The sequence below is a fragment of the Crocodylus siamensis genome, chromosome 3 (genome assembly GCF_052110815.1).
Source record: "Crocodylus siamensis isolate JL-2025a chromosome 3, ASM5211081v1, whole genome shotgun sequence".
Taxonomy (NCBI): domain Eukaryota; kingdom Metazoa; phylum Chordata; order Crocodylia; family Crocodylidae; genus Crocodylus; species Crocodylus siamensis.
Window position 1 is genome coordinate 87,179,142 of NC_143397.1, and position 17,344 is coordinate 87,196,485.

Consider the following 17,344-nt stretch of genomic DNA (forward strand, 5'->3'; position numbering starts at 1 on the left):
CTTCCATTGAACATGATAGGGCCTTTCACGTGGTTGTCTGGACTCTTGAATAAAGGCCCTAGTTTGGGTTTTGAAACTATCTTTGATTGTTGACTTAAAGTTGTTAAGGATTAACTTGAGTAAGTCAGTCAGTAGATTGTAGTATGAAAGCATTGTGAAGTCAGAATCAAACTTTTGGTTTGAATTGATGATTTTAAAAGCCTATTGAACGCGTGTTTGGTCAGAATCAGTCTGTGAAGACTGTTTCTTAAGGTCTCATAGTCTTGTAGTTCTGATAGTATAATTCTGATGTTTGTATGAACAAATTTTATGCTGCCTTGCCAATTAGCTTTCTTTTTAGTAATTAGTAATTACAAAATTACACCTTCTGTATGTTTAGTTATGCTTAAATATTGGAAGCTGGTATAATACAGAATTTCAGATCAGAAAAAAAAGTGTTCATAGTACAGGTTATAGTGTATACTGTAACAAGTGGTGTATTGTAAATTCAGCATGTCTACAAGCTTTGTGGTTGGGTTCAACATGTGTGAATTGATTCTGGATCTTGGTATCTCTGGTATCCTTTTTCATACCAGACAAATGATTATCATGCTTAGTTTATCACAGCTTAAGCAAAAAGGACATAGCTTGAGGAGTATAATGAAGACTGTAAGATTGGACCCTATGTATTTTATATAATGTATCTAATTAAGTTAGCTTTAAACTGTTTTTCCCCCCTCTACATTATGATTTTAATATTTTTGAGCACATTGTGAGAGCAGTCCTATTGAAATAGAAACAAAATTTCAAAATAAGTGAATTTAAGGTCTGTGTATTTCATACACAATTGTATGTCTGATTATTTCTTTTTCGATTCTAACAATATTTATATACATCGGTTAATCTTTTCTTTTTTTTGTCTCACAGGAGAAGCTAACCTTCCTTCACACTCTATATCAGCATTTGGTAGCAGGCTGTGTGCTTATAAAACAACCAGGAGGCATGCTGGATAAATTCTCCTGGCCTGAGCTTTGTGCAGTCTTACAGGAGAATGTTGATGCCCTGATCTTAGACCTCAACAGGGCTAATGAGAAGGTAACTGTCCTTAGGCACCAGATACCTCTATTAAATTCAGTGACATTTGTCCACATCACAGTATCATTAAAAGGGACTGACATTCATCTTATTTCAAAAAGAATTTGGATGTTAATAATTCAGTACCATTAATTATGGCTTGTCTACAACTCAGTTTGATGCCATTGCTGTGGGCATGTAAATGTGACTGAAGTCTGTATGAAGTCTCTAAGCTCCACTTTCTGTGCAGGACATGCTAATACTACTAGCCAGTATTAGCCATAGGGACCTAATTAAAAGAAAATAAATTAATCTTACTGATGAAGCAATTCAAAGAACTTAGTCATTTACACTAATAAACCAACTCTTTATTTTAGCATAAGACAGAAACAAAATACAGTTACCCCCAGAACATCATTTAAAAAATATTTGCTTGAGAGCCAGAGATATTCGGAACCCCTTCCTCCCCCTTCCCCCCCATTTTTTTTTGGTTAGGGCATTTGTATTCCAGAATATAACAGAGTGCATTTCTAAGAACCTTTATGTATTTAAAAATGTAAATATTTGTTCAAGGGGGAATGGTATACTTTTATGGATGCCTTAATATTTCATAAAGCTAAGCCTGTCCAAAAGAAACACATTTGTTAAACCTGTTTTTTCCCAATAACTTAAACTGGCTCAGCAGACTAACACATGCCACTCCTTAGGATCTCTGTTCATGTTCTGGCTCCATTGATCAGGTCAGCTCTGTGTTCCTGTGGTCTAGCAGAAAGATTCCAGATCTTGGCTGCACTGACATACTCTTGAGGGATAGGAAGAGAAAAACTATTTCATAAGTTTCTCATCTGTTAGAGTTATGAATGCTCTCTTGGCTCAAGTTCAGGAACAGGGTTGCTTACAGCTAATCATTTTGCCTCTGCCCCTATTAGTAAATATCCCAGCAGTCAATGGAAAGTACTAAAGGGGTTTGGTAGGTAACAGTTGTAGATAATGCAGGCTGGAGGCAGAGGAAATGCTTCCTTTGTCTTCTCAGAAGGGAAAAAAAACTAAATGAAAATTACTTGTAGTTTGTGTGGGGGGAGGGGAGTTAAACAGGGTATTCAGTGCAGTTTTTGGGATTGGACAGCCAGGGTTTTATGATACTTCATGTTTATCAGCTTAGAATTTTTCCAACAGTATTATGAGTGGCATTATAATTGTATAGAACAGACTTTCTTTTGTAGTTTTGTGGTATACATTGAAAGAAATAGGGACCATATCTTTAGATAGTGTATTGGAAAAATATGGGAATGTGTTCTTTTATTTGATGCATAACTCCATTTAGTTTTAGTGGAAATTGCAGGGCTAAAGCCCTGACCACTGAGTATAGCCCTTAAATTGCACATTGAAATGCACCATAAAATTAACAGCTTGTCTGGGAAAAGAGGCAACTCTAAAGCTCTCTTAAATTGTTTTAGTACTCAGCAAATGTGAAGAATACTTTGGTTTTCAAATAAAATGTGATATAAAAATGTAAACTCTGACTTTCATTATAATTTAACATGCCATATTATTATTGCATGGGGCTTATTAATTATATAACAATAATATAATTTCATTACCAACTTTTTAAAGCAAATAAGACAGTCTCTCTGCTTAGGAAGGTTCTAGAGAGGATTATATTGATGAGATCAGCGTAAGTTGGATTTCTTTTGAAGAATTAGGTTTTAAAGAGCGATTTGAAGCAACAGACTAGTGATATGTATAGCTTTTTAATTTTTTACTAAGCTATCTGGAAAAAGAAATAATCAAGGTCTTAGATCAAAAAGATTTTGTGTTTAAATTAGGATTTAAAATGAATGTAAAAGGGCATTTTTGTTTGAGAAGTGTTTTTTTTTTTTTTTAATCTCTCTCATGCAGATAACTCATCTAGAATATATTTGTAAGAATAAGTCTGATACCATGAAGGAGCTTCAGCAGACACAGGAAGACACTTTTAACAAAATGGCTGAACAGATGAAAGCACAAGAAAGCTGTTGGCAGAGACAGAAAAAGGAGTTGGAGCAGCAGTACTCTGGACTCCTTGGGGAAGTTCAGGCAAGGGCACGGGTACGGTACTTGTGCCAAACAGCTATGAACTTCAGGTTTTTTCTTTATATAATTAGTATATTATTTCAATACTTTTTGTTCCAAATAATTTTAAGTTCTCTGGGGATTTCAGTATGTCTCTTGGGGGGAAAAAAAGATTATTTTCCTGTTAACATTACATAGTTTAGGAAATGCATGACTTTCAGTTAAAACATTCCTGGCATGCTTTGCATAATCAAGTCCTGCAGTTTTATTTCCCTTTTGATAATTATTTTTAAGAGGTGAAAATTATAAGGTGAAAACATTTATTTAATTATTTATTAAGTACTAGCTACTTTTTCAGTATGTTATCCCTTTTTGAGAGTTTTGTACAGTAACAATCATTTAAATTTATTCTAGATAGAAATTAGCTATATAAATTCTGAGCCTGGGAACAAAGTTAGCAGTAGCACTAGTAATATTTAAGTAACATGAGACTTCCATTATTGGAGGTCCTATAGAAAGACAAAGTCAGTACCCCAAGTTATATGCTCTGAATGAGTCTAGAACAGTTCTGTTACCATCCCTTGATATTTCTGGAAATCTAATGGTTATGAAAGGTTATAGATTGTTGGGTTAAGAAATAGATGTCTTATCCCAACAAATAAAACCTGTCCATACTGAACTGCTATTGCACTTAAATGCCACTCCACATCCCCACTGGACTCCAGACTTATACGAAACAAAACCTGTTATGTTACCGGTAACCACAATTTGCATCTTGCTGGATCAAAAATACAGTACATTTGCTTCCTTTTAGGTTTTGAAAAATTTGTTTTTTTTTCTTTAAGGCATTTTTGTGATTAAAGTATGTTCTTTAGACAAAACAGTTTCATAATAACCGTTAGTTGATCCCTTGTAAGTGATTTAAAGGGTGACCACAATGACATGGATACCATCTTAAAAACTGTATTCAGTTTGAATTTTATTTTGGGTCCACAGCAGTGATTATATGTACATTTCCAATTTAAAAAGTAGTTTTTAAAGCTTCACATGGGCTTTCCCTGTGGCTGGTGTATTCCTGTTCCTGTAGCATCCTGTAGTCCTCTAATGTAACAGTCTCATTTCGTAAGTAATCCCTGCAGTTCCTGCACTACCTCAGCTGTGTTCGCATTGGGTTCCTGTACACCAGAATGCAAACCATGCCTGATGGTAAAGGCCTTTGCATCACTTCATCCCTTGTGCAACCACCTGTGATCCTGTTGCAGTCCTCCTCTATGTGCTGCATTAGTCAACTTACTATAACGAAATCGATACGGTTTTGGAAAAAAATATTTCCCTGTATAATCATCCTGACTTTTATTTCTAGTATGATTTAAATAATGCAAGATGGTTTTATTTTAATTTAGACAGTACTTTGTCCATGCTTGCTCCTGAAGCAAAACTCTTCCCTGTCTTCTTGCCTGCCTATATTCCATTTTTAATTTGCCTGAGATCTCCTTTCAATGACAATTGGAATGTTATCCTGGCTGAAAAGTCATGCCGTTTTTCTGGCACAGAAAGCTTATAATGTTTCATTCAGATGTGACCACATTTCACAGGTGAAGAAATGATCTCTGTAAAGCATATGTAACACTTACAATGCAAGACATGGATTGCATATTTTGAGCAAATTTTACATGAAACAGGCTTATAATTTGCCTTTGGTGTGTGAAGGAAGGCTGCCTTCATGATGAGCATGGGGAAAAAGGGTCGAAGCCAAGGAATAGAAATACTGCATTGTAATTCACTCTGCACTTTCCTTCTTGTTCTTTCTTCCTATAATATTGTATTAACATGGTAGGGTTGAAAAGGGGGGTATGATTAATTTCATTTTCCAGAGATATCAACTTTTTAGAAGTTTGGGGAACACTGCATGAAACCAAACTCACGATCTCCTCTTTTTCTTGTCCTGCCTATGTGTGTGTAGGGGTCATCAGGAAGAGAATTGCAAGGTATAATGTCTGTCTTCTTGATTTCTAACAGTCAAGCTGCCTCATTTTGTCACTGCCTTTCCCTTCCTTTAGTCACTTACACTTGTGTGGGTTGGATCTAACCCTTATCCAAACAGAGTGACATCTTATTTTACATTTATTTTGCCAAAGTAAAAATGACTACACATATCGAAGAGCATTTGTGAACCAGAAGATAGTGAATGGGGATTTGCTGTTAATTCTGCTTTTGTACCATTATATTTGCAGCCAATTTAAGGTGAATTGGAGCTGGACTTGAATTTAATCTAACATGTTTGAGAATCTGGACATACTTCTATATACTTCTTGGTATATCTCAGTGATAAATGCTAGCCTCTTAACATTTTATTTGCATGGAGAAAATATACTGAATTACTTTTTTAAAGATGCACACTGGTAGCTAGCAATGGCATGAAGTAAAGCATACTGCTGATTCTATAAGAAAAATGTAGCTTATTTTTTGATCTTGTAGAAGATCTTCCATCCAAGGAGGTAAAGGTTACTTTTAATATTGTTAATAAATGTAGACTTATAAGAGTCCCTGAAACATATGGAAGTATTCATAGGTGCTGACTTTGATTTTTGCCTGAGGGTGCTTGCAGATGTTTAAAAAAACAAACAAACAAACAAAAACAGCTCTTTATATTAAACTGAGTGTGTTCCTGTGCCAAGCCCTGTTCATGAACAAAAGAGGCAGCACATTATTTCCACTCGGCTCTCCAGCATCTGTAAATATTGGGCACTTTAGTGGGGCTCTTTTGGTGCTTTTATCTAATATCTGGCTGAATCAGCTTTAGCTAAAAGTGCCAAAAAGCCCTGCTGCAGCCCTGCCAATCTTTACAGGCACTGCAGAGCCATGTTGAAGTAACATGCTGCTGTTTCTGATAAAACATAGTTTTTTGTTTGTTTATTTTTAATGTCTGCAAGCATGACTTTTGGGTGCTGAGCTTCTGCTAATTTTTTTGGGCGGGTGCTTGTGCCCTGGAACATCCACAGTGTTGGCACCTATGGAAATATTATTAGGGACAAGTGTTACATAATTCTCCCTGATTAGAAAAACCAGGTCATTAGAAAAAGCAGGATTAGAGCCCACATCCTTGTATTTGCTTTCCTGTCACTAACCATTACACCTTTCTTTTTCAATATATTGGCCATGCAGAAGTGTTGCATCTCTACTGAGAGAATTGCTGTTCTCCTGGTAGAAACCACAAGTACACAAGCATTCACACCACTTCCCTCAAACCAAGAACGTTGTTTCTGGGAGAAAAATAACCCAACTCCAGCCTGGTTGAAGTTGCTCCCAGGATGCTTTCTTCCAGGAAAACTAACATTTGTGTGTTCCCTGCAGCTTAACTGCTCCAGTGAGCAAGGAAGTGTAGAAACTTGAGGAAAAGTTCCCATTCTTTTCAGAAACCAAGGTTATCCTAGTCTGCACAAGGAGTTGGTGTGGAAATGGGGAGCATCTGCACTGTACCATCCTCTTGGCTTCTGGGTACTGAGACCTGAATGGAGGCCACAGCATCATAAGCACACTTCCCACTCCTCACACTGGGGATTCTGGTATAAGGAGTTAGTGAGGCTTTGCTATCACTGTTCCAGTCCCACCAGGAATGGGAGAAGAGGAGCAGCTCCCCAGACTGGAATCACCATGGTCTCAGGAAGGTGAAGGGAGCAGAGGAAAGGTGGCAGATGCAGACTTAATGCTTGTAATGCTCCTTCTTCCAGAGTAATTTTTAGTGATGGAAATTTTCCAGTGCTAGAAATGAATGCTTGTACATGACCATTTGTTGCTCAATGATGGGGAGCATTGGGCAAGGGGGGGCGTTGGTTCACTAGTGGAGAGGAGTTGGTTTGTCTGAGGGGTGGAGGGCTAAAATTGAGGAAAGAATGTCCACAGTCCTCCCCAAACCCACCTTCAGACTTCTGTGAGCCCCCTGATCTCACCAAACTTTTCTGGACTCTATGAACCCTCCTCCCCCTGCAGACTCCACTCGCTCCCTGATCCCCCAGTCTCTGGTGTGGACCCTGCCTACTCCTGAAGATCCCCATCTGCTAAACCCACCTGCCTCTCTTGTCACAGGCCAGCTGGGCACTGTGAGTATATCAATTTAGTTGCAGACTGACTAAGCACTGCAACTTTATTGGCCACTGGGCTTTTTGGTTCAGGATCGAGAAGGTGATGTTGGAAAGGAAAGAAATGGCAAGTTTCACTTACAAAAAAGAATGAATTTTACTTATGACAACAAAAGATATAGTTTGCATATATAATAGTTAATAAAAAGGTTAAGCTAATACGCAGACAACATAACAATACAGATTAAAATTGGCAGTGATAATAAAACAGATAAAGAAATTAACCAAGAATTCCCACTTGGTTAGTAACTTATTGGTAGTCCCTCGGTTAGAAGATGCATGGCAAGTTGAATCAAGTGAAGTCAGACGTCTCTGAACTGGGCTGCTCGAAGGATACCGGTGGAAGCCCCTCAGTCAGGATCTGGTTCTCACTCTCACAAGGAGTAAGAGATATCCGTGGGATATGGGACAGCAGTGACCCTTCTGTTCCATCCTTCCCAAGAGTTACTATGATGTGTGTGTTCTTTTATATTCTAATTATGGTAATTTGTTTAGTTATATAGCTATTCATAATATTGCTTTATAGCTGTTATCCTATGGGGTTAAAAGGTGTTAGAAATTATTATAATAAGTTACTGCCCAAGCTTGGGTTTATCCAATAAGCAAATTGCAACACAACATCTTCAGGTTTAAAATTAACATTACCCTGCCTAAATCCAGCCCTTTCAAAACTCTCTGACTGTGCTTTTTTGAGATGTCCTTTTTGAAATGTACTAGATAAGCTGGGCAGTTGAATCCAGTTTTTATCGTCATCAAGGCTAAATTCTGAGCGAGAAAGAACTATTAGGTCAGCTAATTTCACAGCTAGAGCTTTGTCTTTGAGGCCTAGTCAGTTCCACAAACAGTTACAAGTTACATCTGCGGGTTACAAAAATACAAGCTTCATACTCGACAAAAGTTCCAAATGTCTCCCAAGAAGCACATATTTATTGCTTTTTAATTTCTTTGGTTCTGGCCATCACAGTCTGTAACCCCCCCTGCCAGCCCATTTGCCCCCCTCGTCTTTCCCCTGCTCTTCCATTCCCCCCAGGCAATGGGAGAAGTGGAACAGTCACTGGTCCCCATACCTTCCCCAGATTGACAATACCCTGGTCTGGGGAAGGTGTGGAGTATAGGGCAGAGGGGGCAGCTGTAGAATGAGTGCATGTACACTCCCTTTCCTGGGAAGATTTCCACCACTAGAAATGAATGTACTCAAGGAACTGGCTAGCATCATAGCTCAGCCCCTGGCATGGATCTTTGAGAACTCCTAGTGCTCTTGCAAAGTGCCTGATGATTGGAAGAAGGCCAGTGTTGTGCCTATCTTCAAAAAAGGGAGGAAAGTAGATCTGGCAAAATACAGGCCCATCAGCCTGACCTCTATCTTGAGGAAGGTCTTGGAAAAGGTTATCAAAGAGGCCATCCTTAACAGACTAGCTGATGGCAATATCTGGAGGGATACCCAGCATGGGTTTGTTGCGGGTAGGTCTTGCTTGACTAACCTTACCTCCTTTTACAAGCAGGTGACCTATCACCTGGACAAGGGGTAAGAGATTGATGTCATATATCTTGACTTTAAAACAAGCCTTCCATCTGGTATCCCATGATCACCTTTTGGCAAAACTGGCTAACTGCAGCCTTGACCTCACCACGGTCCTCTGGCTGGAGAATTGGCTCCGTGACAGGACCCAGGGGGTGGTGGTTGATGGATGTCAATCGTCATGGTGCCCTGTGACCAGCGGGGTCCCTCAAGGCTCTGTCCTAGGGCCCATACTCTTTAACATCTTCATCAGTGATGTGGACTTGCCAAGTTTGCGGACAACACCAAACTCTGAGGTAAAGCATCCACACCTGAGGACAGGAGTGTGATCCAGGCAGATCTTGACAGGCTCATGAAATAGGCAGAGGAGAACCTGATGGTGTTTAACACTGAAAGATGCAAGGTTCTCCACCTTGGGAGGAAAAACCTGCAACGTGCTTATAGGCTCGGCAGTGCTATGCTGGTCAGGGAAGGGAAAGGGACTTGGGGGTCATGATTGACTACAAGATGAACATGAGCCTTCAGTGTGATTCTGTGGCTAGTAAAGCAAACAAAACACTGACTTGCATCCATAGATGCTTCTCAAGAAAATCTTGGGATGTCATTCTCCCGTTGTACTCAGCCTTGGTGAGGCCGCAGCCGGAGTACTGCGTCCAGTTTTGGGCTTCTCAATTTAAAAAGGATGTGGAGAAGTTTGAGAGAGTGCACAGGAGAGCCATTCTCATGATCAGAGGTCAGGAAAACAGACCTTATAATGGGAGGCCGAGAGCCATGGGACTCTTCAGCCTAGAAAAGCGCAGGCTCAGGAGTGATCTGGTGGCCACATATAAGTTTATCGGGGTGCTCATCAGGATCTGGGGGAACGTCTGTTCACCAGAGTGCCCCAAGGGATAACCAGATGGAATGGTCACAAACTCTGCTGCAACTGATTCAGACATAAGGAAAAACTTCTTAATTGTCCAAGCTTCCAGGGTTTGGAATAGACTGCCACTGGAGGCGGTTTAAGCACTGCTTTGAATGCCTTCAAGACACGTTTGGATGTTTGTCTTGCTGGGATCCCATGATCCCTGCTGACTTCCTGCCCTTGGGGTAGGGGGCTGGACTTGATGATCCTCCGGGGTCCCTTCCAACCCAAATGTCTATAAAATCTATGAAATGTCTGCTTGTGGTCTAAATTTGCTTGCTTAGGTGCTAGCCTTTCACCTGTAAGTCCAAATTAACTTAGAGACTTGATGTTTCTGTGCCTTCCAGCTACCATTTCAAGCTTTCTTGTACAAGAATAGCATACTGTAAGTAAAATGATGGCCAAAAGTCTTTGTGCCTTGAGGCAGACAAAGTTCTTTGGGTGAATATGATATCTTTTATTAGACATACTTAAATAGTTGGAAAAAAAATTTTTTAGCAAGCTTTCAGGTTCAAAAACCCTTCGTCAGGCTGAGGAAGTTTCAGCAGTTGGTGTGTGCTCTTCCTGGATGGAATGAAAAGTAAAGAAGCCAGAGGCTGGGCTGGTATGCATACAAGACAGGCAATCAGTGAAGATTCAGATTGAGATTGTAGATGTAGTTTGTGCCTTAACACACTTTAAAATACGAAAAGTATAAATGCTGTAAATGGCAGGACACTAAAACGGGTGGCCAGAGTTACTCACTCTGAGAGCCACATCTGATCTTCCACCGAAGCCAGGGGATGGGAGGGGGTGCTGAGTAACTCAGTGCAGCTGCAAAGAGTGTGTGTGTGGGGGAGCTGCTGAGCAATCCAGAGCAGCTGCAGTGTGTGTGTGTGTGTGGGGGGGGTGCATTTCTCCACTGAAGCCCCGCCTACTTCCCCTGAGGTGGCAGCCCAGTTTCCCCCGGAGACCCGCAAGAACCATGCCGGCCAGCTGCATGTAGCTCGCAAGCCGCAGTTTGGCCACCATTGCACTAAACAGTCACTGAGTAAAATACATAAACAGTTATTGGAGCAAGAACCAAAACCCAGGACACCTCTTTCTCAGCCATGTGCCCAAGCCGGGAAAATTCCTTCTTTTCTTTCTCTGACCCAGTCTTTCTTGCATTCTCTTCTTCAGAGTGGCACAGCTTTAGCAATATCACATAAAGCAGGGCTTCCCAACCTTTTTATGCTGAGGACTGGCAAACCACAGACTGGCAGGTTGTAGACCAGCAGTGATTGGCATGCTGCAGGCAGGCAGTCAACACTTTTTTATACTCAATATAAAAAAGGGGTGGCTGCTGGTCCACAGTATGCTGGTCACTTCCAGTTGCAGTTGGCCAGTCTGCGGTCACTTCCGGTCTTGCAGCCAGCCCTCCTGGGGACCAGCAGCCAACCCTGCATAGCCTGGCATCGGGCCATGGCCTGGGGGTTGGGAACCCCTAACATACAGGGTAGAAAGTGCTAACTGTAGAATAACCCAAAGCCCTGTGTTTAGGACAGTCTTCTGGGAAGTGAGAAATGTGGGTTTGAACACCTAGGTCTCTCATGTTGAGGGCAAGTGCTCCAACCACTGGCAGTATGTAAAGGGAGAACCCCACTTTCTCCATCTCTGTTCTCTAATCCCTAAAAACCAAAGGGATGACACCTGTTCTTTTTTTTTAAGAATGACTTAAGGGGCTAATTCCAAAGCAGATTCCAGTCTGACATAGGAGCCTCCATGAAGTCCAAAGTGGTCATCAACGAGCACTGTGTGAGAGGAGGGGATTTCTAAGACTACCCTTTCTTCTTTTCCTGTTGACTCCCTGCTTAATGTGTTGATTGTTCTGAATTCCACTCAGAGACAGGGTTTCTACCCCTCTATACATGTATAAGCAACTTAAGCACTTAACTTCAGGGTAGTGGATTCTGTTTTGGGACCCAGGTACCTACATTAAGTGTTGCACTACTTGACTTCAAAACTTCTAAGCTCTTGTTTTAGATCTAGCCTGATGCAGTTTGTTCAAGAAATGAAGGCAGTTTGTGATTGAACAGGGATGTGATTGACTTCAAGTCTCCGTAGATTCAGACTAATGTTGGAACAGACCATTGTTCCTCACAAGAAGGCAAAATTAATTTGCATGGGCTATGTTCATTTTGCCATTTTCTTGATTTATGGTTACTTGTCCTGAAATGTTAATAATGCTTTTTAAACGGAACAGGTTTTTGTATTGTAATTTTGGATTTAAGTTTTTAAAAAACCCTATAACTAGTTTGCATCTTGGTCACTCAAACAAATTGTAACCCTCAACATTTGTCCTGCACTGAGAATCTTGTAATTTAATAAAATGAATCAGAAATCAAGAAGAAAATGAAATGAACAAATGCTCTTTCATTTGTATTATATTGGTAACCGCAAGTTCTGTCATTTATATTGTAAACCTAATTTTTATGAGGTACCAAGTGTCCATATTTTCTTGATAGATCTAATCCATACTCAGTACAAGCATAAGGTTTGTTTCTGTGAGTCCGCATTGATTTTAGGACTTTCCACAATTTCAAGGTTTTCTTGCCTTTTCCACATAGCCATTTCATCTTTCCCACAGAGGTTGCCTGTATAGTGACGAGAATCATAGTTTTGCTGCAATTTATGAAGTATCTGTCCACCTTTCTGTGCATGTATGTGTAACATATTGATGTGAACATAGACCTGTTACTTGGTTTTTCTTAAAGTCATAGAGTTGGAAAGGACATCAAAGGTTATCTAATCCAGGGGTGGCCAACCTGCAGCATGCGCACCGCAAGTCATACATGGCAGCTCAGTGAGGAGAGAGGCAGCACAGTGGCAGATACAGCAGAATGCAGAGCAGTAGATTAGGCAGGAAGCTGGAAGTATAGCTACAGATTGGACAACGGGAAGAGAACTGGAGTGGCACTCAGGGAGGGTCTGGGTCTAATTTGTAGCATGCCTGCCAAAAACCTTGGTCCCACTGATCTAATCCAACCCTCTGTACAAATGGAGGCTTTGCTGTTTCTAAACTATCTCAAACAAATGCATATACAATGCCTCTGAAAAAAAAATAGCTGCTTTTTTATTTCTTTATAATAACTTTTTAAATTACTTTAAAATCTAACAACTTCTAACTTGATTATATAAGCCCTAAATGTTGATAAAACTGGGAAATAATTTACTTGTACTGAATAATTTATTTTACACCTTCATCAATTTATAGAAAATATACTTTATTTTTTCTCATCTTGGGTCAAAAATAGAGTATGATGGTTGCTCAGGCTTTTTTCTCTCAAACTCTTTGAATCTTCTTTCCACCTCCCATTCTTAGTTAATTAGCTCAAGGAATGGGATGTTTGATTTAATCATCTACATGCCAGCCTCACTATGCTAAGTAATCTTGATTAGCATTCAGGAACCTATGATCAATTTAGATGATCAGAGGCTGGAAGAATAGTGTTTTTTGTTTTTTGGTACATGGTTCTGGAATTTGGTGTGCACCCTCGAGTGTCAGAAATGGAGTTTCTAAGAGCACAGTGTAAACCTCACCTGTTCATTTACTGGCTGAAAGGACAAGCTTGAGAACTTTTTATTAACTTTGACTTTATTATATGTTTTTAACAATTTAATTAATAAAATCCATAATTCTCTGCAATTGTATTTAGTTATAACAAAAGCAGATATTTTAAATTGAAAAATAAAGCCACCGATGTCTGGTCAAAATAAAAACAATACTTTTTACTAGTGTTTGTTTGAGAACACACTTCTGTTTGAGGCATAATTAAGCCATGGATATATAAGTAGGGAATTGATTACAAAGTAATTAAGAAATCACCTTTACTTCCCCTTCCCAGAAGCTGCCAATCTGTTTAGTTTTATTTCCCAAAGTTTTTCCTTTTTTATTTTTCACACCTCTTTCTTCTAAATAAATTAGTCTTCTGCTTTTGGGATAGTTATTTCTTGAAAAAGTAACTTATAGGTGTGGGAAAGTGTACTCACCGAGGTGTCCTGCTTAGTCGAAATGGCCCTCTTCCGATACAAGACTCTCACCCTCCAGGCTACACGCCCCCCAAACTCGCCTGCCACGACTTTGATTCCTGGTTCAGCTGGACTGTCTGGCACGTGCACGTCCGAAAATGAGACCTTGTGTCTGTCGGGGAGCTGGTGAGGGCTCCTCCACCCCTACACCCTCGCCCGTGCCTCCGCCACAGAGACCTCTCTACGGCTCCCTCTTCTCGTTTTGAGTCCAAACCTCACCAGAAGTGGTGGGGGAATAATTTGAATGCCGCTGCTGCCTAAAGCAGCGGTACTTGGAGTCCTGCTCTCTCCTCGAGCAGGATCCTGCTTTGTTCTCCAGGGCCGTCTTCTATGGGCGTCCTCAGCCTGCCTCCTGGGCCCGCCCCATGGCTAGACGCCGAGAACCCCCTGCTGACAGTCCGTCTGCCCCTTTTAACCTTTTGGGGCTTTCCTTTGCCCTGCTCCCGCCGAAGCCAGACGCTCCAGCACGTTGCGGTCAACCCGTCCCTGCTCTGGGTCACCGCCTCTCGCTCGTGCCCTGCAGCGGAACCTTACCGCTGCCCCAAAACGTGCGGACTTGGCCTCGCGTGGCACGCATCCGCTCCCCCGTTTCCTCACTGGTCTCCGCTGCTCACTGTGGCACTTCTGCTTCCGCTCCCCTCCGGTGTGGCTTTTGAGCCGGAGGCTCCTGCCACACACCTATAAAAGGTAAATGTTTGCTCTGCCTTCTGGGGCCGAGGCGAAGGCGTTCCCATGGGGGGGGCAGTCCAGTGAGCTCCACAGCCCGCTGATTCACCTGCTCCCACACAATAGGTTCAGTATGGTATTGTACTCTGTCTTTAGCTTGTGAGATCTGAAAGTTAGAGTCCATGTTCTCTATAGCAGTGTAGAAGGCCAGTTCTGTACCACAAATGTGATAATATTTTTTTGGATTTATGGTATAGCTGTGCATCAAGGAGAAAAAAATAATGTAAAAGAATTCCATTATAATAACTAGATCTGATGATTTCTATTGTGATTTTTTTAATACATATTTTTAATTCACTATCCTGTTGGAGCTGAATAGAAAAGGATGGTATGAAGAAAGTTATCCTGTAAGGCTTAACTATAAATATCTACTCAACTCATTTTTTATTTAAGAAATACTTTAGTTAACAATTCCTTTTGACTTTTTAGAAATATCAAGAAATGGCAGAAAAAAATGAGGAAAAAATTTCTGTGATTGAAAACGTACGGGAGAAGTTGGTCCTTGAACATTCCCACTTGAAAAGTATGTTAACCCAGGCTCAAAAGGACTGCTCATCTCTGCTTGCAGCCTGTGCACTAATGGCTGGTGCCTTCTATCCTCTATACAGCCGAACTTGTGCCTTGTCTACACAAAGAGACTTTCTGCAGGATCAGGTCCACACCTATGAAGCTCTTAACCAGGAAATTAGGACTCTTGTTCATGCTTTGTCTGGCATAGAGGAAAAGAAGCAAGATGAACTGAAGATAAAGAAAAAACACTTCAAAGGCATGATACGTATATTCCGGAAAGGCGTTATTGCAGTTCTGGCAGCAAACAGGCTTCAAATTTTGGGCCAGTCATGTAGTTCTCTTTTCTCCTGGGTAGATGGTTTCAGAGAAGGTGTAGGAATCCTTGTTTGCATAGGACAGTCCAAGGACAAGTATGATTTGCCAAGTAAGATATTTGGTTCTGTCAAATGACACTGATTGCTTAGTAATAATAGTAATGGTACTAATAGTAACGGTAGTAGTAGTAATAATTATTTTAAAAATACAATTGGTGATCGTACACCTAACAATTTTAAAAAATGTAGGCAAATATTGGTTTAGAGGCTTCCTAAAATCCAAGTGCTAGGATCAATTCGAAAACTGAAAGAGGAGTGGTGGATAGATCTGTAACTATAGATAGAAAGATAGATAGATAGATAGATGGATGATTTTTTTAGAACAGTGTTTTACAAACGTATTATGGTGATGGCAATTTACAAACTCATGCAGATCTAGAGAAAAGCTTCTACTTAAAAAAATAGATAAATCAGACATTCATCTTTTGCAGTCAAATGTTGTAAGATGCATTTAACAGTAAAATGACCAAAATAATCCTTGAATCAAAATATAGTTCTGTGTGGAGATATTTTTCTTTTTGTAGGGCAAAAGGAAGTAAAAAAAAAACACATTATATCCTTTCAAATCTCTTCTAAATAAGAGAAAAGTCTTAAATAAGGAAATAAAAGCCAAAATGTTGACACACTGCATGGCACCATCATAATCTAAATCAGCAGTTATCAACCAGGGTGTCACAAGACTCTTTTAAGGGTGATGCAACAGTGACAGCCAGGTGAAACTGCTCTGTGCACCTCTGTTTTTAAGAGGCACCTGTGCCTACAAACCTAATGCAGGCAGGAGTACCTGCTCCTGTCATAGCCACTTCTTAGGTTCCACAGGTGCCTCCTGGAATCAGAGGCATGGAAAGCAGTTTCACCTAGTGAAGGCAGCACAGTAGCCTGACAATCAAGTAGGTGAACTGAGACATTATGACAGTAGTTCTCAACTAGGGTGCTACCCCAGTCAAAAAATTATAGTGGGATACCTTGCATATAAAATGGTTGAGAACCACTGATCTAAAATTTCCTTAAGGAAAGATCAGCTTTGAGTATGAATTTTGTATGCATTTTATTTTGATTAGTTTCTGAACAGCTAAAGATATAATGTGATACATATATTAATGTATTACTATATTTTTGATTCACAGAACCTCAAAAGGAACAGTTGCGTTGCCTTGAAGCTCTCAGCTGGTTTGCGAGTTCTGACCTCCTTGCTGCAATAATAACTTCTGTTGCTGAATTACAGGAAGTTGTTGGCAAAACAGGTAATTTTAAAAAATATATTTTTATAATAGACTGTAAATGGCTGACAGCATGATATTTTTTATTAAACAAACTAAATAATTGGGAAAATTGTTCTTTACAAACTTTAGGGCAGAATCTGGTGTCTGGGTGGCTCTTTCAAAAGTGTGATTTATCTCTGTGGACAAGTGTCCTTGTTGAGTGAAAGCCTGTTTGAGATTTGTGACATAAGGATCACGGGTGTTCTCAGTACAAATTCACCGGTATCAGAGCGCCTGGCTATATATTACAGCTTTCTTGGTGTGTTCAGGGTGATTGCTGGTTTTGTGTAGATATGCGTGCCTGCCATCTGGTAGCCCTAGGTAACCTCTCTACAGTTTACAAGCTACATTTTATCACTGGTCAACAGTCCCCATTTCTGTATTTTTTTTTTTTTCCCTTTTCCACATACCTGTTACACCCATTAACTCCCATCACCTCTGATCTTCCCTGTCACACTTGCAAGTTCACAGACCTGCATTTCGCATATTGGCCTTAGCTTCTGTTCCACTCAAGAGAGTACTCGAACACCAGCAGACTCTCCCTATGCCTAAAGAAGGGTATTTCTGCCCGAAAGCTTGTACAGTAGTTTTTTCAACTGTTTAGTTGGTCTAATAAAAGATATTACATTTACCCAAATAACCTTGTCTGCCTATATCTTTAGACCAACACAGCTATAACCCCTGAAAAATGGATGATATCTTCTAATGGCTTGAATTCTTTGACGAAGAAAGCTATATGATTTTGGCAGTCTAAT

At 40.3% G+C, this 17,344-nt stretch overlaps 1 protein-coding gene across 6 annotated transcripts in view; it reads left to right on the forward strand.

Moving 5' to 3' along the window:
- The window catches only part of CCDC171 (coiled-coil domain containing 171), a 432,482-nt gene that overhangs the window by 133,177 nt on the left and 281,961 nt on the right, over positions 1 to 17,344 (forward strand). For 5 of the 6 annotated variants that reach the window (XM_090038740.1, XM_090038741.1, XM_090038738.1 and 2 more), the window contains 4 exons: positions 907 to 1,074; positions 2,953 to 3,141; positions 14,873 to 15,377; positions 16,455 to 16,571. In XM_090038740.1, coding sequence (XP_089894866.1) covers positions 907 to 1,074; positions 2,953 to 3,141; positions 14,873 to 15,377; positions 16,455 to 16,571 — 979 coding nt within the window. The remainder of the gene's footprint in view (positions 1 to 906; positions 1,075 to 2,952; positions 3,142 to 14,872; positions 15,378 to 16,454; positions 16,572 to 17,344) is intronic. The other variant, XM_090038744.1, reaches the window with a different exon arrangement.